The 23,171-nt window shown below is 46.3% G+C and overlaps 1 protein-coding gene across 1 annotated transcript; it reads right to left on the bottom strand.

The window, feature by feature from the left end:
• Nucleotides 1-15,958: 15,958 nt before the first annotated feature.
• On the bottom strand, nucleotides 15,959-20,599 carry LOC136467031 (high mobility group B protein 15-like). The gene is given in 8 exon segments (XM_066465586.1): nucleotides 15,959-16,645; nucleotides 16,743-16,757; nucleotides 16,759-17,126; nucleotides 17,435-17,521; nucleotides 17,604-17,766; nucleotides 18,490-18,568; nucleotides 19,805-19,944; nucleotides 19,946-20,599. Coding segments are annotated over 8 exon segments (1,368 nt in total). The 5' UTR covers nucleotides 20,063-20,599; the 3' UTR covers nucleotides 15,959-16,246.
• Nucleotides 20,600-23,171: the final 2,572 nt, after the last annotated feature.

Below are 23,171 nucleotides of genomic sequence, written 5' to 3'. Positions count from 1 at the left end.
GAAGGCCACTTTGCTCATGGGTGCCAAACTCCACCACCACAACCCTTGCCCAAGCATGCTAGACCTTTTGCCTTCAATGCTCACTACATGCTTAGAAAGGATTCTAGTGGAAAGATGAAAGTCATGTTATTAGGTCCTCCCAACAAGAATAGGCCTAAGAAAATTTAGGTTGCAAAGTCACTTGTTGAGAAGGTGAAGGGCCCTCAACAAGTTTGGATTCCTAAAGCTTGATCTCTTGTGTGTAGATGAACTACAAGACCGGTGGAAGTCATTGGGCTATTGATAGTGGCTGTACACAACATATGACCGGTAATCCTCGTATGTTTACCTCACTAGATGAAGAAGTAGATGGACAAGAAAGAATCACATTTGGAGATAACTCAAAGGGCAAGGTCAAAGGATTGGGGAAAGTGGCTATATCAAATGATCATTCCATCTCTAATGTGCTATATGTTGCTTCATTGAGTTTCAACTTGCTATCCGTTGGACAATTATGTGATCTTGGCTTCCAATGCTTGTTTACCGAGAAGGAGGTTGTTGTATCCAAGAAGGATGATGATCATGTGATATTCAAAGGATTTAGATACAACAACCTATATCTAGTGGACTTCACCTCCAAAGATGCAAACTTGAAAACATGCCTATTCACCAAAACAACACTTGGGTGGCTATGGCATAGAAGACTTGCTCATGTTGGGATGAGCTCACTCAAGAAGCTAATGAAGAATGATTTGGTGAGAGGGTTGAAGGATGTGAAGTTTGAGAAGAAGAAGCTTTGTAGTGCATGTCAAGCCGGCAAGCAAGCTGCAAATACTCATCCAACAAAAGCCTTCATATCAACCACAAGAGTGCTAGAACTCCTTCATATGGACTTATTTGGACCAACAACATACAAGAGTTTGGGAGGAAATCTTTATTGTCTTATGATTGTTGATGATTATTCAAGGTATACATGGGTATTCTTCCTTTATGACAAATCCGAAGTTGCATCTTGCTTCAAGAAGTTTGCCAAGAGAGCACAAAATGAATTTGAAGTGAAGCTTAAGAAGATAAGAAGTGACAATGGAAAGGAATTTGACAACACAAATATAGAAGCATATTGTGATGAAGTTGGGATCAAGCATGAAGTCTCCGCAACATATATTCCTCAACAAAATGGTGTAGTTGAGAGGAAGAACCGAACATTGATCACTCTTGCAAGAACAATGCTTGATGAGTACAACACCCCTGAAGCTCTATGGGTGGAAGCAATCAACACCGCATGCTATGCATCCAACCGCCTATTCCTTCAAAGTTCCTTGGCAAGACACCTTATGAGTTGCTCAATGGGAAGAAGCTAGACGTCTCCTTCTTTAGGGCGTTTGGATGCAAATGCTACATCTATAAGAAGCGGCAACACCTAGGGAAGTTTTAAAGACGTCATGATATTGGTTTTCTTGTTGGTTACTCATCAAAGTCCGAAGCATATAGAGTATTTAATCATACCACCGGCTTGGTTGAAGAAACATATGATGTGGAATTTGATGAATCTAACGGCTCCCATGGAGTACATGAGAATCTTGATGATGTAGATGATGAACCATTGAGGGAGGCTATGAAGAACATTCTAGTTGGAGACATCAAGCCTAAAGATGATGAAGATGATGTACAAGTAATTGATCCACCTTCTTCATCAAGTGTGCCACAAGATGGTAAAAAAGATGGAAGAGTAGAAGATGAAGACACTCATGTCTCCCATGAACAAATGATGGTACAAGCACAAGATGTTGATGCCCCACAACCTCCCCCTCAAGTGGTCAATAGAAGAAACACACCTCTACTTCAAGATCATCCACAAGATCTCATCATAGGGAGTCCATCAAAGGGTGTAATGACTCGATCATAAAAACTTGCTTCATTTATTGCTCATCACTCTTTTGTCTCTTGCTTTGAGCCTACTAAGGTAGAAGAAGCTCTTCAACATCCGAATTGGATAAATGCCATGCATGAAGAGTTGAACAACTTCACCCGCAATGAAGTTTGGACTCTTGAAGAGTGACATAAAGGTGCAAGAGTCATTGGAATAAAGTGGGTGTTCCGAAACAAGCAAGATGATCAAGGTGTTGTTGTGAGGAATAAGGCAAGACTAGTGGCAAATGGGTTCTCTCAAGTTGAAGGTTTAGATTTTGGAGAGACCTTTGCACCGGTTGTAAGATTAGAAGCCATCCGTATCCTCCTTGTATATGCATCACATCATGAAATAAAACTTTATCAAATGGATGTGAAAAGTACATTTTTAAATGACTTTATTAATGAACTAGTCTATGTTGATCAACCTCCCGGGTTTGAAGACCCTAGATATCCTAATCATGTTTATAGGTTGTCCAAGGCATTATATGGGCTTAAGCAAGCCCCAAGAGCTTAGTATGAGCTCCTTTCGGACTTCCTCATTGAGAATGGCTTCACCATTGGGAAGGTCAACACCACACTATTCACCAAGAAGCTCGATGGACATATCTTCATTTGTCAAGTATATGTTGATGATATCATCTTTGGATCATCAAATGAAGATTCATGTAAAGAGTTTGGTGAATTGATGTCGAAGGAGTTCGAGATGTCAATGATTGGAGAGCTTACATTCTTTCTTGGTTTTCAAGTCAAGCAAATGAGAGAAGGGATTTTCATCTCTCGAGAGAAATATACTAATGATCTTCTCAAGAGATTCAAGATGGATGAATGTAAGCCAATCAAGACACCAATATCAACTAATGGACATCTTGACCGAGATGAGGGAGGTAACCCGGTTGATCAAACTCTATCGCTCTATGATTGGTAGCTTATTATATTTGACCGCATCTAGGCTCGACATCATGTTTAGTGTGTGTATGTGTGCTAGATTTCAAGCTAATCTTAAGGAAACTCATTTAATTGCCGTAAAAAGAATCCTTAGGTATCTTAAGCACACAGCAAGCATTGGTCTTTGGTATCCCAAAGGAGCTATATTTGAATTAGTTGGCTATTCCGATTCGGATTATGCCGGTTGCAAAGTTGATAGAAAGAGCACATCCGGAGGGTGCCATTTGCTTGGTAGATCACTTATGTCTTGGTCCTCCAAGAAACAAAATAGTGTGGTGTTGTCCACCGCCAAAGCGGAATACATTGCTGCGGGTGCTTGTTGTGCACAAATACTTTACATGAAACAAACATTGCTAGACTATGGTGTAGTTCTAGATAAAGTACCTCTTTTATGCAACAATGAAAGTACGGTAAAACTTACAAATAATCCAATTCAATACTCTCACACAAAGCACATAGATATCCGCCATCACTTTCTTAGAGATCATGTTGCTAAAAATGATATATCACTAGAAGGTGTAAGGACCGAGGATCAATTGGCGGATATCTTCACTAAACCGCTAGATGATGCAACATTTTGTATATTGCGGAATGAGCTCAATGTGCTTGATTTTAGCAACTTCACTAAAAATGAGCTTGTGTTGTCCCTTGCATTGCATTGTAATATACAACTTGTTTAATGTTTCGTAATGCATATAGGGCTTGTCTAACATGGTTAAGATAACTACCGAAAAGCATGTGAAGAAGCTTAACCTTGGATCAAACTTGACAAGCAACTAGATTTACTTACAAGTATTACATTGCATATGCATGAATGTTGTTTTGTCGTTTGTCTTCAAATTGCCCTCTTATTGCCTATTTTCTTAAAAAGAATCATAGCCTAAGGCAAAATATTTTGAAAAACTTGAGGATTTGAGAGAGGTCACTCACATCAGTCCCAATTGGTGTTTATTTAGATCTTATTTGAATTGGGACTTGATTAGGAACAGGCAGCACGAAGAACTTTGAAGATTTTCTAAAGAAAGAGTGACCGGACGTTGTATCGGACTCTGGAGTCCAGCATCCGGTCAGTTCACAGGAGGTGAACTTGCTGCGAAGGTGTGACCGGACTCTGCATTTCGGCGTCCGGTCATGTGGAAGAAGACGAAGGCTATATTGACCAGACTCTAGCTGCATCCGGTCGATGTCCACCGGACGCGTTCGGTCATGATTCCAAAGGAATTAGACCTCTCTGGAATCGATCGGACACTGGGTGGCAGCGTCTGGTCGCTGCCACCGGAGCACCTGGTCATTAGGATTCATGTGGTTTATGAACTCTTTTCTCCTTTCCTATTCTATCACGTCGGGGACCCCTTTAAATCACGAGCAGTCGTGTCCCTTGACCCTATTCCACCTCCACGCTGCCCGAGCCCTAGCGCCGCCGCACGCACCAAGTGCCACGCCGCCATGTTGCCGCACGTGGGCCTCCCCGCAGCTTCCAGCGCCGCCGTTGCTCTTGCCTGCGTGCCGCCGCTGCTCCTGCCTACATGCCACCGTAGCTCCACACGCCACCGCTGCTCCTGCCCACATGCCCGTGCGCCGCTGTCTAGCACCGTCGCCCACCGCTGCTCACCGATCCCCGTGCTGCGCCGCCCTATGCCCTAGCTCTGAGCAGCTCCTCGCTCCACCATAGTGCCCTGCCCAAGCCCCAGTGTCTTCAAAGCAGCAGAGCCATCCACGTCCAGCGCCGGTAATGCCCTACCCTAACATCGTCTTGCCCTAGCACCTTCATTGCACCCTCGTCTATGACCTAGCTCGGCATCACAGCACTGACTTCAATTGCATCCAGGGCCATCGATTCACTGCTCACCGCGAACCCTAACCCTGCCTCGCGATTCGGTGGTTCCCCGCGCGTCGTTCCTCTTCTTGCCGTTTCGTCGGATTCGCTAGGTAGCATGCCTGTGTTTCAATTTTGTACCTAAATTGCTTGCTTCCTAGGGTTTTGTATCTATTAGATATATTGTATTTATTTGTATATTCTATCTATTCCATCGTGCAGCGAGCCAGTTCCGTTGAGGTGTCAGTGGCAGTTGTTAGTTAACTCGGGGCCAAGCTCGTGAGTACAGAACGAGGCCAAGCCTCGAAAGTGACAGTTGATCTTTGTCAAGGGCAGTTGATTCTTCTTTGATCCATCAGATGGCTCATATGAAGAATGTCAGAGGTGGTCCTGATGATGAGGATCCGAGGTCCCCGCCTCGCCAGCATATAGATCTGAAAGGCAAGGCGACAAAGAAGTTGGCAGTAAGGAATGCAACTATCCAGATGCAGATACAGTGAGAGCCGCCGTAGTTGCTGAGGCCACAAAGCGTGCTGAGAGAGGAGGCGCTCGCAGTGGAGTTCGGATAGCTGATCAGCTTTCACCAGAGGCGAGGGCTTCACTTGAGCAAGTTGAGCGCCTTCATGGTGGTCCAGCTAGGACCCTCATGATTGGAGGATGGCGTATTGCCATTGACGAGGTTCAGCCTCAGGGTGAGCCACAGCAGCAGCCTTAGCCAGCACAACAGACTCAGGAGGCTCAGCCAGCGTAATAGACTTAGGAGCCACTGCTAGCACAACAGTCTCAGGAGGGTAAGCGGGCCAAGGAGACAGAGCCGGCACCACAGCCATAGTTACGCCGCTCTAGCCGTACCCGTGTGCTAGTCACGCTGAGGGCAGACACTCAGAGGAGGAGTTCTCGTCCACCGCCTCGACCATAGGGTCCGCCTCTAGTGACCCATCTTGACCTGAGGGCTGCCACGGCCAAGCAGGTGCAGCAGCTGAGGTTCGTGGACTTTGAGGTGTGGTTTCCACCTAGGAGGGATGAGAGAGCATCAGAGGGATTCTATACACCCTTGCAGGAGGACTTCTATAATGCCTATCTCAACAGTGGAGCAGTCTTCAGATCACAGAGAGTGTGCAACATAGAGTCTATAGTAGTAGCAGCAGCTGGAGAGCACATTCGCCTGTATCTATCCTATTTGCTAGGGCTGACAGATCTGGTCGGATGGACATGCCTGTATGTTCCATCTTAGGTTCGATAGTTCTATGCTACTCTATGGATTGACCCCCAGCATAGGTTCGTACACTTTGCATTTGGTGGCAAAAACTATCGACTAATGAGCACTAGGGTCAGGGAGATTCTTAGGCTTCAGGAGTAGCCAGTCAGGCTCCATGAGGTGTGCTATGGACAGACTGTAGCCCCCAGGCACCCTCATGGTGGTATGGTACCTCCTACAGACTTGGTTCATCACTGTTTCATAGAGCCCTTTGGCGAGGGGTCAAGGAGGAACCCCAGTGATCTTACTCCCACTGCTCATGTGATTGAGGCTATCATGAGTAGGACTTTACTTCTGAGGATGAGATATAGAGAGGGATTGACTCGTATTCAGCTATGGCTTCTCAACTCTCTGACGCAGTAGACAGTTTTTGATATTTGGGATCTTCTTCTGTCAGAGATGGAGGACAATATAGCTGAGGGCTTTAGAGGTCACAGGCAGCTACCCTATGCTCACTAGATCACATTCCTTATCCATAGAGCAGTTATAGTTAGGTCACCTAAGATGCTAGCTGAGTATAGTGGCGCCACTATAGAGTTTCCTGCTTATAACCTGACTCAGATGATCCACCATAGTACACCACAGGCACCTAGCCAGCTGCGCCGTTGTCTAGATGTGCCAGAGACTGCAGCCCAGCAGGATGATATTATTAGGGGTATTGCAGCCACAGAAGAGCAGCTTGCTCAGTAGGAGGGGGTGATCACTAGCGAGCCTAGTGATAGTTCTGATGATGACTACCAGCCCATTCCTCAGATGCCTCCATGACGACATGATGCTGAGGCCGGTAGCTCTAGTTTAGCACCACCTGCCCCGCAGACCGACCCCGCTCTTTTTGCTATACTTGAGCGGATGAGGCAGGACCAGGCACGATAGGCTCAGGAGACATCTGCTACATTTGCTTAGTTCCAGACTCGGTAGGACGAGTTCCAGTGATAGCAGCTAGTTATTCAGTAGCAGACACGGGCTCTACAGCAGCAGCAGCAGGCCATGCATCAGCAGCAGATCCTCACGCAACAACAGCTTCTCGGATTCATGCAGCATGTAGGGACAGCGATTGGGGCCCCACCACCACAGGCTTCGCCCTAGCTTGGTCAGCCTGCCACCACTTCGATGACTCCAGCGTTACAGCCTAGTGGGCTTTAGAGTCAGGGACAGACACTAGCACAGTATGCTTCACCGACAGAGCATGTGTCCTAGTGGTTCGCTTTGCTAGTGGTAGCCCCGTAGTTCACACCTCTTCAAACAGGCTTCACACCAGCACAGACGTCATCGCTGCTAGTGCTAGACACTTCAGTCTCCAGGAGTCTTGGAGCCTCCTTCAGTGAGTTGATAGGGTAGCCCACTCCTCCATACCTACATGTTCTAGGTCCTTCTATAGCTGCACCTATCACAGTGACTACAGAGATGCTCCCCTCCTCAGTGGCATCATCAGAGCCGGCTGCTTCAGTTATACCAGCACAGCCTATAGCAGCACCAGTTCCTGATCCAACCTAGACTGCTTCAGCATCACCACCAGCTACTGAGGGTCAGACAACTTAGAGCTCAGGATCAGATGATAATGGCACCCAGTTCCACCTCGCTCCTCGTACCTCAGCACCCGGCTCGTCCGCTGCAGCCCCACCGACCGACCCTTAGGTTTTGGTGTTTGACGCCAAAGGGGGAGAGGGTTCGAGTATATTAGGCTTAGGGGGAGCTACATATCTAGGGGGAGCTTGGTTATTATATTAGCTTATCTATTACATTTGGAGTTTTCATGTGTGTGATACATTATGCATTCATGTTTACTACTATATTTATGTGACAATGATATCTATGTGATCGTGATATATGACATGTGTGCTCTCTACTTTCAATTCTTTATATGTCATATCACTTGTGCTTTGCTCATTTGCCTTTGCTTCCGCGTTTTACTCTGATGCAAATGAGTTTCATTACTTGTACTCATGCTTATTTTATATCTTTTGAGTACATCATGTTGGCTTGGGTCATATAAACTTGTCTAACACTTTTGTTCTTATTGCCAAAAGATTATATGAACCAAGCATGTTAAAAAACTCATCTCTTTCACATACTCGAGGTAGTATTGTCATCAATCACCAAAAAGGGGGAGATTGAAAGCATCTAGGCCCCTAGTTGGGTTTCAGTGATTAATGACAATACGTGATTACTGTGACTAACGTGTGTTTTGCAGAAACAATTAAGTTAGGTCACGGTAATGGAGATCGATTGGGCAATCAAGGTTGTCATGCCCCTACGATGGAAATCATTTCAGTTTTCAAAGGATGGATGACAAGGTTAAGGATGGACTAGTTCTAAGTGTCGATTGGAGTTGGAGAGACACTTAGAGTAGTTTAGGACTTTGTTTCTCTTTTGGCCATACTATTAAGGGGGGTATGAAGGTCACGATAATGGAGATCGATTGGGCAATCAAGGTTGTCATGCCACTATGATGGAAATCATTTTAGTTTTCAAAGGATGGACGACAAGGTTAAGGATGGACTAGTTCTAAGTGTTGATTGGAGTTAGAGAGACACTTAGAGTAGTTTAGGACTTTGTTTCTCCTTTGGTCGTACTATTAAGGGGGGTATGAATGGGTAGCTTGACCGAAGTGAGTCTAGTGAGTTAGGTGTGGTGCACACTTGTCAAAACTAGCACTAGGTAGCTCCATAATAGCCCTTTGATCCAATGGAGCAAACTCCATTCACATATGATTGAGAGTAGGAAGTGAATTGAGGGTCAAATACTGACTGGATGCTGGCTCTAGTGTGACTGGACGCTGGCTCAGGGTCTAGTCAGTTCATTTGACCAAGGTGATAGCGTCTGGAAGTGACCGGATGCTACAAGGTCAAGTCACCGGACGCTGAGGGCCCGTGTCCGGTCGACTCCAGTAAGGTCCCAGAGAGGGAGAATCCTGATCGGACGCATCCGATCAATGCTGACCGGACGCTGATCAGGTTCCGGCTACTGACCGGATGCTACTCAGCAAGTGACCGGACTCTGGAGGTCCAGCGTTCGGTCGACATCAGTAAGGTTTAGTGAGGGGAAAACATGACTGGACGCGTCCGGTCAATGCTGATCAGACGCTGTCAGCGTTCGGTCAACACTTTACCATTGGAGTTCAGGGTATATTGACCGGTGTCGATGAAATATGGTCGACAGTCTACCTAGGGGTATGCCCAAGGTAGTAGATTATCGACAGATAGATGTGCAAGCTACAAACAAGATGGTGACGCAAGACAAACATGAGGTTTTATCTAGGTTCGGCCACCGTGAAGGCGTAATACCTACGTCCTGTGTCTGATTGTATTATTATATGTCAATGAGAGATGAAAGATCCTGATGGATCCTCCCCGCTAGGGGTGCCCTGCCTCTCCTTATATAGTCTGGAAGGACATGGTTACAAGTAAAGTATCCTATTTGGTACTATACAATGTCTTGCGATGCACGCCGAGCAGCGCCATGCATGCCTTGTTCTTGTGGGCCGAGCCACCTCTGATGGTGCAGCCCATGTCTTATCTTGAGGATACTGGGGGCCATACCCCCACAGCTAGTCCCCGAGCCTGACAGTAGGTGATGTAGTTGTGTGGTGCTAGGGTCAGAAAGTAGAAGACCAGCCGAGTAGGCAGCCAGTCCCTGGGTATAGCCTCGAGATGAGAACAAGCACATTCATCGTAAGGTGAAGTGTGCCCACTTAGTCCCCGAGCTTGCTAGAAGATGAAGAAAGAATCTTGTAGTAGGGTCAAAGAAAAAGAAGTCTAAAGCTTGTCCACGTTGTCTGACATGCGCGTATCAAGACCCCAGACGTGCTGCCCAAGATCAGCACCCTGATCCGAACAGCATGGAGCAACTTGATAGCACACCGATGAGACGTAGCAAGATTCGAGCAGCAAGGGAGTCCTCGGCGTTGCTGGTGATGACCGAGCACCGATGAGCGAGGAGTCCCCGGCGTCGCTGGCGATGTCCGAGCACCGAGGAGCGAGGAGTCCCTGGCGTCCCTAGCGATGTTCAAGCAATGAGGAGCGAGGAGTCCCCAGCATCCCTAGCGATGACCGAGCACTGAGGAGCGAGGAGTCCCTGGCGTCACTGGCGATGACCGAGCACCGAGGAGCCCCCATGTCGCTGGCGATGTCCGAGCACCGAGGAGCGAGAAATCCACGGCATCGCTGGCGATGACTGAGCACTGAGGAGCGAGGAGTCCCCGGTGTCACTGGCGATGTCCAAGCACCGAGGAGCGGGGAGTCCCCGGCGTCGCTGGCGATGACCGAGCACCGAAGAGCAAGGAGTCCCTGGCGTCGCTGGCGATGTTTGAGCACCAAGGAGCGAGGAGTCCCCGGCGTCGCTGGCGATGTCCGAGCACCGAGGAGCGAGAAGTCCACGGTGTCACTGGCGATGACCGAGCACCAAGGAGCGAGGAGTCCCCGGCGTCGTTGGCGATGTCCGAGCACCGAGGAGCAAGAAGTCCACGGCGTCGCTGGCAATGACCGAGCACTGAGGAGCGAGGAGTCCCCGGCGTCGCTGGTGATGTTCGAGCACCGAGGAGCGAGGAGTCCCCGGCGTCGCTGGTGATGATCGAGCACCGAGGAGTGAGGAGTCCCCGGTGTCGCTGGCGATGTCCGAGCACCAAGGAACAAGGAGTCCCCGACATCGCTGGCGATGTCCGAGCACCAAGGAGCAAGAAGTCTACGGTGTCGCTGGCGATGACCGAACACCGAGGAGCGAGGAATCCCCGGCATCGCTGGCGATGTTTGAGCACCGAGGAGCAAGGAGTCCCCGGCATCGCTGGCGATGTCCAAGCACCGAGGAGCGAGGAGTCCCTAGCGTCACTGGCGATGACCGAGCATCGAGGAGCAAGGAGTCCCCGGCATCGCTGGCGATGTTCGAGCACCGAGGAGCGAGGAGTCCTCGGCGTCGGTGGTGATGTCCGAGCACCGAGGAGCGAGGAGTCCCCAGCGTCACTGGCGATGTCCGAGCACCAAGGAGCAAGGAGTCCTCGGTGTTGCTGGCGATGTCCGAGCACCGAGGAGCGAGGAGTCCCCGGCGTCGCTGGCGATGACCGAGCACCGAGGAGTCCTCGGCGTAGGCGGTGAGGTCCAAGCACCGACGTAGCTGACGATGTCTGTGCGGTAAAGTGTGCCCGCTTAGTCCTCGAGCACGAAGAATTCGAGCACCGAGGAGTAACCGACGTAGCTGGCGATGAAGCACGAGCGACGAACAGTCTGATCAACTGATCGACGACGGAGTCCATGAACCGAGCGGTCTGACCAGTTGATCGGCGGGGAAGCCCGAGCACCAGGTGATTCGATCACCTAGATGATGATCCTGCAATGCAAACATGTAGAACGGGTAGTACATGACGCACAAATAAATAAACTCCAGAGAAAAATCAGCAATGGTGATGAAACGGCGTATGCAGTTCGACGATCAGTTGGCGTGAAAATATATTTATGTTTAATATAAACCGCTCGAACAGTTAGTGTGTAGCTGAGTCTCTAGCCCTAGCTAGCCCGTTAACCATAACGTGGAGCGCGGAGCTCGTGCACGTGTAGGAGGAACAGGCGTGACCAAGGAGCCGCTGCCGACCACCCATAACGCAGAGGGCAGACGCTCGTGCACGTGTAGGGAGGAGCCGGAGACAGGGCCGTCTCTGGAGGCGTTTGAGCATCAATGTGACTATTCGAGAGTTCGCCTTAGACTTAGCTGTATGTCATCTTTAAGATGGTATACATGAAAGAAAAATGTTTGGAGAGCAAACATAGAGAAAACAGCTCAGAGAAACATTATGGTGATATACGAAGATTGGAGAATATTTAGAAAAATATTAAAGCGTCACTTAGCTTTAGATAGAACGTCTGGTCGGCGGCGGATGGCATTATCTGGTCGGCGTTGACGAAGTTGCCTAGCGCTCGAGCTTTCCGAACTGTCATCATGGCAGCAGTCACGGTTGTCACGGCGCCGTTCTTCACGGCGATCATCATTGCGACGCGGTAGGTGGTTGGAGTAAGTAGTCTGGGCGATGTCGTCCTGATCGATGGAGTCGAGCAGGTCGGTGTTGTTGATCTGCCTCCCTTCGTAGCGAGGAAGCGAACGACGGGTTGTCGACGTGGCTGAAGACGATGCTGGCTTGGCCGGAGCTAGATCCAACGTGGTCGAAGCCGTAGCTGATGCTGGTGAAGCAGTGGTCGACGCAGATTGGATCTGCGCCTCCTCCGTGGTCATGGCGATGAAGTTGTTGAAGCCAGTGGTCTAGGTGATCCGGTCGATGGTGAACGTGAGGCCGTTCAGCGTAGCCATGGAACCGGGGATGATGACCATCTTGTTCGTCTGGGGAGCAGTACGCACACACCCTACCTGGCGCGCCACTATCGACAAAATATGATCGGCAGTCTACCTAGGGGTATGCCCAAGGTAGTAGATTATCGACAGACAGATGCGTAAGCTACAAACAAGATGGTGACGCAAGGTAGACATGAGGTTTTATCCAGGTTCGGCCACCGTGAAGGCGTAATACCTATGTCCTGCGTCTGATTGTATTGCTATATATCAATGAGAGATGATAGATCCTGATGGATGCTCCCCGCTAGGGGTCCTCTACCTCTCCTTATATAGTCTAGAAGGACAGGGTTACAAGTAAAGTATCCTATTTGGTACTATACAATGTCTTGCGGTGCACGCCGAGCAGCGCCGTGCACGCCTTGATCTTGTGGGCCGGGCCACCTCTGATGGTGCGGCCCATGTCTTGTCTTGAGGATACCGGGGGCCATACCCCCACAACCGGTGCGTCTGGTCAACATGACCGGAGCGTTCGGTCACCCCGCAGAGGCACATAATGGTTTGTTTTTCAGCCAGTGTTATAACTACAACTTCCGCTCGTGTGTGAGGGTACTTTTGCTCATTCCAACAGCTGAGAAACATGTTTGTGAGTGCCAAGAAGAGCAAGGTCCTAGTGAGGTGATTGAGATTTGAGAATCCCAAAGAGAGCCCTCATTAGTGAAGATCAAGAGTAGCAAAGTGTGCATCCACCTTCTCATTAGGCTTGTCGTGGTCAAGTGAGAGTTCGTGCTTGTTACTCTTGGTGATCACCATCACCTAGATGGCTTGGTGGTGATTGTGGGTTTGGTGATCATCTGGTGGAGCTTGTGGGTGACCCAACTCAAGTTGTAAGCGGTTGTGGGTGATTCACCGCGACGGAGTGTCGAAGAATCAACCCATAGAGAGCACTTGATCCTTGCGCGGATCAAGGGGGAGCTACACCCTTGCGTGGGTGCTCCAACGAGGACTAGTGGGGAGTGGCGACTCTCCGATACCTCGACAAAACATTGCCGCGTTCCTTCTCCTCTCTTTACTTTAAGCATTTACTTTGAGCAATTCATTACTTGTCATTTACATTCCTAGAATTGCCATGCTAGAGTAGGATTGGAACTTAGGGTGCTAAACTTTTGTGCGTTAGATCAATAGAAACACTTTCTAGACACAAGGGGTTAATTGGGCTAACCATAGGTTTTGATTATTACAAAGAAATTTGTAATTAGCCCAATTCCTCTCCCCTCTCTTGGGCATCTTGATCCTTTCACCGCTGACGAGACTCTCAAGCACGCCTTGCACATGGAGGAGCTCATGTAGATCACTGACTGCAACCAGCTGCGTGGCTTCGACGAGGCACCAACGGCCATCCACTTCGTCGAATCGGATCGGATCGATTCTGCTGTGGTTGCTACACCGCCGTCCTTAACGACGTCGCCAGCAGCACCATCGGCAGCCGTAGTGGTGCCAGTGTAGTTCCACACTGCTACGCCACTTGCTGCATCAGCGCCATCACCAACAACGACGGTGTTAGCTACGTTGTTGCGCTCCTCTTCCCCCGCCATGGTCACATCACCAATGAAGGCCTCCGCTGCCACAACTCCGGCAGTCTCATCACCAGCTTCGCCAACAACCCCGCCGGCACTAGTGTCACCAATGTAGGCGATCATCCATGCACCGACATTGGCAGACATGGTGCCTTTGTTGCTGCCTCTACGAGCCGCAGCACCGATCCCTCGAGCAGGGCTGTGGCTGTTTGCATGCGCTTATTCTCCATCGGCTCAGCAGCAAGCCTTCAAAGCTCCATCGGTCGCTTGGAGTACGCCTCCAGCACAGCCCCGCTCTGCTGCACCCATAGCAGGGGTGGCTACTCGTGGAGGGCACCATCGACTCCACGTGCAGGCGCTCCATGGATTCGAGCCGGGCAGATTCGATTCCAAGCAGATCAGATGGCGCAGCCAAGTTTAGCACCTCGAGGAGGAAGGTATGGATCGTGCACCACTACAGAAGCAGATCCCATGGGACGGAGTTGATTTTGGGGAGCCATATGTCTTCTGTCTCGATTACAACTGCAACATAGGACTCCTTGAGCAGAGCTGCCATGGCGATCTTCTCTGGACTGCAAGGTCTTCTGCTCCAGCAATCGCCACAGCTCGAGGACGAGCTGTCTTGGAGGGGCGGAGTAGTGTTATGGCAAGTGGAGCCGGACCAAGGGCCCACGTGGTACTGTAGCGCATGAACATAACCGCGTGAACAGTACCAGATTAGATTAGATTAGATTGGTTTGGTTTGTTAGGAAAGGAATAAGATAGATTGATTCGATTATGATGTTTCCTTAGGAGTCAAGTCAGTTATCTCTATAAAAGAGAACTCGTATCAGTTATAATCAAGCAAGAAGCAACAATTAAGTTGCTGGCTTCCCCTGGGAGCCAGCCACCACTGCCCTCTCTCCCTTGCGTGAACAGTACCCCCGTGGGTACTGTAGCTCTCCCTCAACTCTCTCCCTCTCACTCCTAGCTGGTAGGGCATGTCCTAACACGTATGGACACGCATTGGTAGATGGCGGTGCGTATACAAAGCGCAGTTTGCATACTGGCTGCACCCAATTTTCTTTCAGAAAAATAGGCCAACACACACCAAGTCACCAACACATCCTTGTTTTTAGGTAACCATCAAATGCAACGTGGCTTTTTCATACAACAAACACGACCTTACCAAACTAGAACACCTACTACTAGTTACCAACTGGCTCCCAGGCAAGAAAGAAAGATATTCCCCAAGCCCCAGCTAAACTCCAATACATCTCCTCGAAGGAGATTCATGATGACCATCAAATGCAATTTGTTGTGTGTTTTTACCTTGTTAATATACACCATCCTAAAGACATACTATGGCAATGTTTTGATATAATTTTCAGTTTAATTTCTAACCTGTTAACTTTTTTGATGAGTTTCAAAACCAATACATGTATAAGTTTTCCCCCTCGTGCAGCAACTTCTTTAGAACATGAAAACGTTTGCTTCAGTTGTGTTAAATTCCCTCCTTTTGTTCCCCCGTACAATTTGTTTCCTGATTAGTTTCTTTGCATGGCTTCTCTCTCTCTCTCCTTCCTTTGCCTTTGCATTGCATGGCTTTTCTCTCTCCTTCCTTTGCATTTGCATATATAATGATGAAGTAGCAACCCGGAAGCGTGCAACTTGTCATTGGAATCAGCTTGTCATGAGAGGATAGGGGTTTTATACTCTTCATTTCAAATTACAAGACATTTTAGCTTTTTTTAATATATAGTTTTTTTATATACTTAGATATGCACTATGTATAGATGCATAATAAAACAGTATATATAGAAAAGCCAAAACGTCTTATAATTTAGAGGGGTAGTATTTTTCTTGTGTGAATTGTAGAAGACATGTTATTTATACGGTTGTATAATAAATGAAACTAAGCGGTATTGATACATACATTTTTTTTTAGTACAAGGAACACCAAAAAATATTGTGGTACTGCAGTAATCCAAGTTTTTATAACTCGATCGTATCATGCTACATATCCAGAGTTGCTTGTTCAAAATTCCATCGATGATGAACCAGACAACAATCTTTTCGATTGGACTATTATCCATTTACTGTACATTTTATCAGGAACATATCTGAAGCAGCATGTATAGCTGCAACTAGAAATGCAGATTTGGATTTTTGCTGACATTACACATACTCAACATATAGATCAACGTACTTTAATGACAAATATTGAACGAAAGAATATACTTCCTATGCAAGTCTGCAAGTCAATCAAGTATCCATCCACTCATCCCTGGATAGTGGGAATTTTACCCAGTATCCCCTCTTAAGTTCGAAAGAAATTTAGCAATACAAATTCAGAACTGTCAAAATGAAGGGTATTCCAACTGCTAATAGAGCTCTGATTGCCATTAGCACATAGCCTATGTTCCTACGACAACAGGTATGTGTAGCTTGGCACCACTTGGAAATTCCTCTCTTTCAGACCTTCAGAGATATACCATTCAAAGCGGAAAGTCATGAATCAGGTGGTGCATTATCTTTCTCATCTGCCTTGGGGTTTTCTCTCCGCCGCAACTCAAAGTGGTCAACATCGGCAGAGGGATCAGGGTGTCCAGGAGAACCAGTTGTTTCCATGCTCACCTCAGGGGATGTTTCAGTGTTGAGCTCGTCTTCTACAGTTTTTTCTCCTGAATGGTCACTTTCATCACTACTGCTGTACCCTTGGTTTGACAGCAGCATATCACCTTCGCTCACCTTGGAGTCTACTTCATCAATCGTCACTTCTGTCAGAGGGAGTCTCTGCTGGATAGGCACAGCATTGCTGATAGGTTGGCCTGTCCTCAGTTCTTCTTTATAAGCAGCCAACTGGGTCCGGTATCGCTCCTTATCCTGTACACCTCTTTCTTGATATACCTGAAATACCAGGAAGTCATACACGCCACATGAATATAGTGTGGAAAGTAACTGCAGGTTCAGAATAGTGAATCTTTAAGATTTTGTCTCCACTTACAGTTTTATCTTCAGGGACTTAGATTGTTCCATCGTTCACCAATCATTTTACTGATCAGCTTGTCTTGTCCAGGATATTGTGGCTTAAGCATTCTATGTTGATCCTGGAAGAAGAAATTATAGCCACTCCTGTTTGGTTTGGGGTGCCTTGGGTCTGTTGTACTTAGCTTCTTCCTACGTCGTCTTCGGCGACGTCCACCTTTCAAATCAGTGCTATTACTTGCAACAGGTGGCTCCGGAGTTGGTAGAGCAGGTTCTTCAGTGCAATTATAGAGGATTGCTTTAGTGGATTTTGATCCCATAATAACAGTTACTATGTAGCCATGTTCAAACTTGCCATCAACTATCACATCTACGTCAACATTATCTGAAGACGAAGCTGGATCTGAAACAGTTGATCGAACAAGGAGTGAATAATATAATTTTAAAATAGCTCGATGCCGTCCATTGCAACAGGATTTCCAATAAGTATTCCAGGATTATAGTCATATAAAAATGTTTTCCGTAAATCATTTCCATTTTTTAACAACATACGGAACAGCATAATTTAGAAAATTGTTAAGTGGGCTGCAGAACCATCTACAGGTCAAGTTAGCTATCAAACTCACAAAGTCACAAGCTATGCTTCAATAAAGATTGAAATATCTTAGAGGCATTAGATTGTCAATATCTTGATAATTAACACAAACTAACCTGAAGGAGATGCATTGATACCCCTTTTTCTTTTGTGGTAAGCTTGGGCTTCGGTTTTAACTTCAATGGAGGAATTCGTTCTGGAATCTGCAGAGAGAACAGGGTATGTGTTAGGGGAGATTGCATCATCTAACTAAAAGGGGCATAAAATTCTGCAGATCACACAGACCTATTTCTTGTTGATGCCAGCCTTGCACTCTAAAGAAGTATAGCTGCTCAAAATGATATAAGAGTGACATATAGTATTTTTTCAACATAAAAGAAGCATTTGTCGCAGTGGCAGGGAAAATAAATGATGCAGTCACTTCTCTCCATCTATTCTCTGCCTTCACCTGTGGGAAACAAGATTCAGTTATTTATCCACCAGTTTGAGTTGGAATCTTTGCAAATTAAGTGAACTGACAATGAGATAATGATAATACCAAAGTATTTTGAATAAACATGCCTTCAATTTAGCTTTTACTTGACAAAGATCATGCTTGCCATTCTCATTAACAACAAAACAACTAGCTTGCAAAAAAAATGATGTAAAAGCATCACTTAATATCCATGCCAGTCTAGTGCAACAAATCAGGCACATGAGTGATGTGCAGCGACATTAAAAGCAGGGTTTAAGTAAACCGAAAGATAATTTGAGGGCTTTAATGGACAATGTAATATTTTTGGGGAACGGTAAGGTGGACATTTCATAATTTATCATATGCTCTTGTGTTTCAAGGAAGGATCCATTTCACTCTAGCTACCAATACAAATGTAAGCTAGGACATAACTGCACTTTCTAACAAAGATTAATTAATTTAAGGAAGCAAAGTACTGTAAGATTTGTAAAAAGTAAAGATATTATGGACTTACTGAGTCACTGACCATGTGTAGCATTTACAGCATATATATAGTAAAAATGGTAAAAAGAATTAGGGATGCCCCTTAACGGTCTTACATAAAAGTAGAAAACTAGTGCAATTGCACAACATGCACAATTAAGTTAATAATCTGACAAGATAAACTACTTTATTAAGGAAAGTTGAACCTACAGCAGCATTATATTCATTTCTTACCTTGTCAATACCACCCCGTGATGTGACCTCCTTATATAGCTGATGAAGATCCAAATCTTTCCCTCCAATAATCGGCACCCTTACCCCAAAAAAGGGTTAGAAATGAACCAGATGAGCATGGCAATTAATAAAACTAAAGAAAATAATGAATGCAAATCAGAAGAGATTGCCAAAGCAATAAGTCATTAGCTGGCATAGTATAAAGAGAGACAGATTTAAGTAAGTTTATCTAACAAGCAAGTCATTTTAAAAAAAAAACAAACTCAGTTGAAGTATTTTCTGTGTCAAGTAAGTTGTTTTTCAAGGGATAAGCTTGAATATTAGCTCAAATTGATCTAAATGTCAACTTTAAGTGAACAAAAATGTTCAGTAATCTAAGCCAACATAGAAAGGAAAGTCTGACCTCGATATTGTGAGAAAGGAGGATAGCACATAATACTATTATATCTATTTAATTAGATAATCCAATTGACGTTAGGAATCAGGGACACAACAGTTGAATTTCCATACATAATTGTATGAAACAGCAGACAAAAATAAAGAATAGGCTACAAGCAAACGACCTTCCTTTGCTCCAGGTCTATCTAATTCGGATGACCATACATTTAAATGAAAACAACAGTAAAGCTTGAAGCCAAATACACCTTGCATGGTATTGCAATTTGCAACATGCAATAACCTGACAAAGCAAGCCAGCAAGCAGAACAAATCAGAGAACTAATCAATTCTTTTGCTGACATCAGACATCCTATGCCACTACCGACTAATGTAATGTCCTGACAAGGTCCCCAGAAAACAAGAATCATATTTCATCCTCGAGAAAAACAAGAATCCCAGATGCAAACAGGATACTTTGAGCAAACCATCTCATACCCAGAAAAAAAAATCGAAAATAGCATCAAGCTACCAATGTAGGCCATCCGACATATCGATGGCCGCAATCCCCAACCCGTGTTGGAGGATTTGGTCCACACATAAATAAGTGTTATAAAGGGAACACGAACACGGGTGGATTAGTCAAAATCGATGGCATGAGGCTTCCCAGATCGCAGGCATTTGCATCACACATTACTAGTAGGATCTGCACCGCCCCCTCAAACTTCTCTTTCCCACCACGCATTTATATCAAGTTGCGATTTTCGCGCATTGAATTCAAGAAATTAAAAGTAATAAAAGCAACAAGAATAGTAACAACTGTAACGGCACCATCGCATCAGATGCAGAAGAAAACGCGACAAGGGAATTAAAAATGCGGCAACCGGATCGGCACCGGCGGCGAGGTCATGTGCGGACTGGAAGTCGGAAAAATGCTTACTTGAGCCTGGTGCCCATCTGCGCGTGCAGCCCCTCGAGCGCCGCCCTGAAGCGCGCGGCGTCCGCCACCACGTCAGCGTGCTCCGCCACCCGCGCCGGGTAGGCCACGAACCTCCCCCTGGTGCCGGCCGCTGAAGGCCGTCACGGCCGGCGCCACCTCCGCCTTCTCTTTTCCCTTCGCGACCACAGCCGCATCCGCGTCCGCGACGGCCTTCTTCTCCTCCTCCGCTGCCGCCGCCGCTGGTGCCGGCTCGCTCATCTGCCCTGCACAAACGCGACGGAACCGTCGTCATCGTCGCCTGCGCCCCGGCGGCAGAGACGCGTGGAGGCGAGACGAGGTGGCGGTGGTTGTGGTGGCCGCCCACCTCTTCTCTCTCTCTCTCTCTCTTTCTCACTCACTCCTCATCAAAGATATATTTTTTTCTGAATCTGTGAAGGAAGATGGAAAGGTGCCATGCTATGCGACGCCACAATGTAGGAGGAGAGAGTATGATCCACGCGCTTTGCTTACCTTAAACTCGTCTTCTCCGTCTAAACAAAACAACTATGCACCCGCGGCGAATATTTTGGTGCTCCCACTTTGGCTTCCTTTAGGTTTTGGGCAAAAGAAGGGATTACTGTGAGGTTAACGATCTCTAAAAAAATATACTCCTCTCCTATATACTATACTTGGGAACGGATAGGTAGAGAGAGAAAGGATGAGAGAGAGATAACGTTATAACCTAAGGTTGTTCTGGGGTGGAGGTAGAGAGCCATATGTGTTACCGTCAAATAAAGGAGTGATAAGATGGATGGATGCAAACTGCAAACTTATATATAAGACATCTGCTAGTAATAATAGGCATCCATGGATATAGAAAACACATAAAAGAGTACCTTTACAAAAACCAGAAAATAAATAGACAATAGAGGCTATGACCTATCTAGACATAGATGGTTGGAACAATGCATTATAGCAATAATAACATCTTACTAATTCTCAAAAAAAACATCTTACTAAAGAGGGATACATCCTATACCACTCTAATTGAAATAGTATAAGCCGAGGTTTTTATTAGTATGCCTTCTAATAATGAAACAGTTCTTTTAGCTATTTAACTAGTACTATTATATCTAGTACGGCTTGCACGCATCATCTCTAATATGATTCGTATGATTTATATAGGGTCCTGTACTTTTAGTTCTATTCTATTGATTCATAAACTTACCACGATGGGGACCAATCCTATACCACTATAATTGAAATAGTATATGCCGAGATGTGTTTAGTAGTATGCCTTCTAATAATGAAATTGTTCTTTTAGTTGTTTAAGTAGTACTATCATATCTAGTACGACTTCTATGCATCATCTCTAATATGATTCGTATGATTTATATAGGGACTGTACTTTTGATTCTATTATATTGATCCATAAACTCTCTTTGACGAGTAAAACTACGTACACACGGCGATGAAATATATGGCACAAGAACAACAACATTTAATTTTGAGTCCGTCTATGTGTCACTCGCGTGTTTCACCCTCAACCCACACCCAATTTTTTTTCTGGGCATTGTTCTTCTTCCTCCTCTAGTCGTCCGCCACCGTTCCTGCTCATCCTCAGCCCTGCTGCCGACCATCGCCCCCCCACCGCCGCCACCTTCTCCTAGCTCCGGCAAGCTCGCCCGCCACCATCTTATCCAGCTCCGGCGAGCTAGCCTGCTGCCATTTTCTCCAACTCCGGTGAGCCTCCCCTGCCCGACCTAGCCCGGCCGCTACTACCACCGCCAGGGCCCCTAAACCACCCAGCCACCATCCACACTGCTTGGTCTGCCTGCTTCCCCCCGGCTGGCCCCTTCTATACCTGTCAGAATTGGAGAAGAAAGAGGAGGAGAGGCTTACCGAAACCCTAGCCACCGTCGTCGTCGTCTTCGTCTCCGGAGGAGGAGAAGGAGGAGGAGGAGTCGGGCGCCTACCTTGTCGGCGTCGCCGGAACCCGCTGCCACTGCCAGAGGGGAGAGAGAGGAAGGAGCCGCGAGCTTAGCCGAGCGCAGGATCGGACGGCCTCCACCGCGGCCCTCGCAGATCTGACGGTGCAAAAATTGCACGTCCGTCCCTGCTAAAACACCCGAGTTATGTTTTAGCATTTCTCTTAATTTTATATTGTAACCGCACCAAATAACATCTATCACGCAAATTGCACGAATATCATTGAAATACCATACAGCTAATGACTAATTAAAGCCTTCGACTAACATTATCATTTTTCCACTTTTGCTTTATATATCATCGATTAGTTATGCTAGTGACAAGAATGGACACTGATAGATATAAAAGTACAAAATAGAGGTAGGATCTAGTATTGATCTTATATGGACAATAATTTAAGCCGTGGCTCTCCTAGGTTTTTATCGCTGACATCACTGTCAATAGAGCCGTGTAGAATCATTGCTCCTTTGAACTGCAGGCCCTACAGCGCGAGGCGAAATTACCCCATTTCAAAGTTTACCCGCCCAAGTTGCTGTCAGATAAACTTCGAGAAAAATCCAGGCTCCAGGTATGCAAAGAAAATCAATAATGCTATTCCTCTATCCTTTATTCTCTTAAGAAAAAAAAACGAGATCCAACCTATGAGAAACTAGGTGGTTTTTTATTAAGAAGAGAAATAGGCACATAAATTCAATCCAAGAGAGGGCTTGAACCTAGGTGGTTGGATGCATTGCCACACCTCTCAGCCAACCAGTTGAGCTAGGCTCACTTAAGAAAAAAAAGAGTTAGGGTGGCTTTTTCTTTGCATACCTGGAGGATTGAAAGTACGAACTAATTGAACCGTTAGCATTATATTGATTTTCTCGTTTATATAAAGAATTAGGATTAAAGGGGTAGTAGATGTGTTTTTGACGATTGAAAGATGAAATCCTCAATCGGTCGTGATTCTCTCGTTTATATAGAGTGGGGTGGTCTCATCCTAGTAGAAAACATCTCCAAGCTGCAATGTTTAAGTTTTTCACAATAAAAAATAGGTCTAGACCGAATTGGACTCAACCTGATCTCCAAACAGGGAAACTGGCTTGGCCGGTTTTCTTGGGGCCAGGAAGTTGTGTCAGGCAATGCACAGGAAAACCAGCACCCGACTAGGCCAGTTTTGGCAGATCAAGCACAAAACCATCCTTTTCTTCATTTAACCTCCAATTTTGTTGTTCCAAATATTTTTCTTTGTCGTCTTGATGCCGGGAACTTGATGCTGGAGCCCACTACTCTCGTTGGCATAGGTTTGCTGCCAATATATGTCCTCCTGTTTTTAGTTTACATGAACCTAAAAACATAAAATACCAAATAGCAATGATGTCCAACTCATCGGCTACTCGAGATCTAAGGATGATGTATA

This window comes from Miscanthus floridulus, chromosome 7 (genome assembly GCF_019320115.1).
Source record: "Miscanthus floridulus cultivar M001 chromosome 7, ASM1932011v1, whole genome shotgun sequence".
Classification (NCBI taxonomy): domain Eukaryota; kingdom Viridiplantae; phylum Streptophyta; class Magnoliopsida; order Poales; family Poaceae; genus Miscanthus; species Miscanthus floridulus.
The sequence above is the reverse complement of the archived record's forward strand: the minus strand, read 5'-3'. Positions and strand labels throughout refer to the sequence as shown.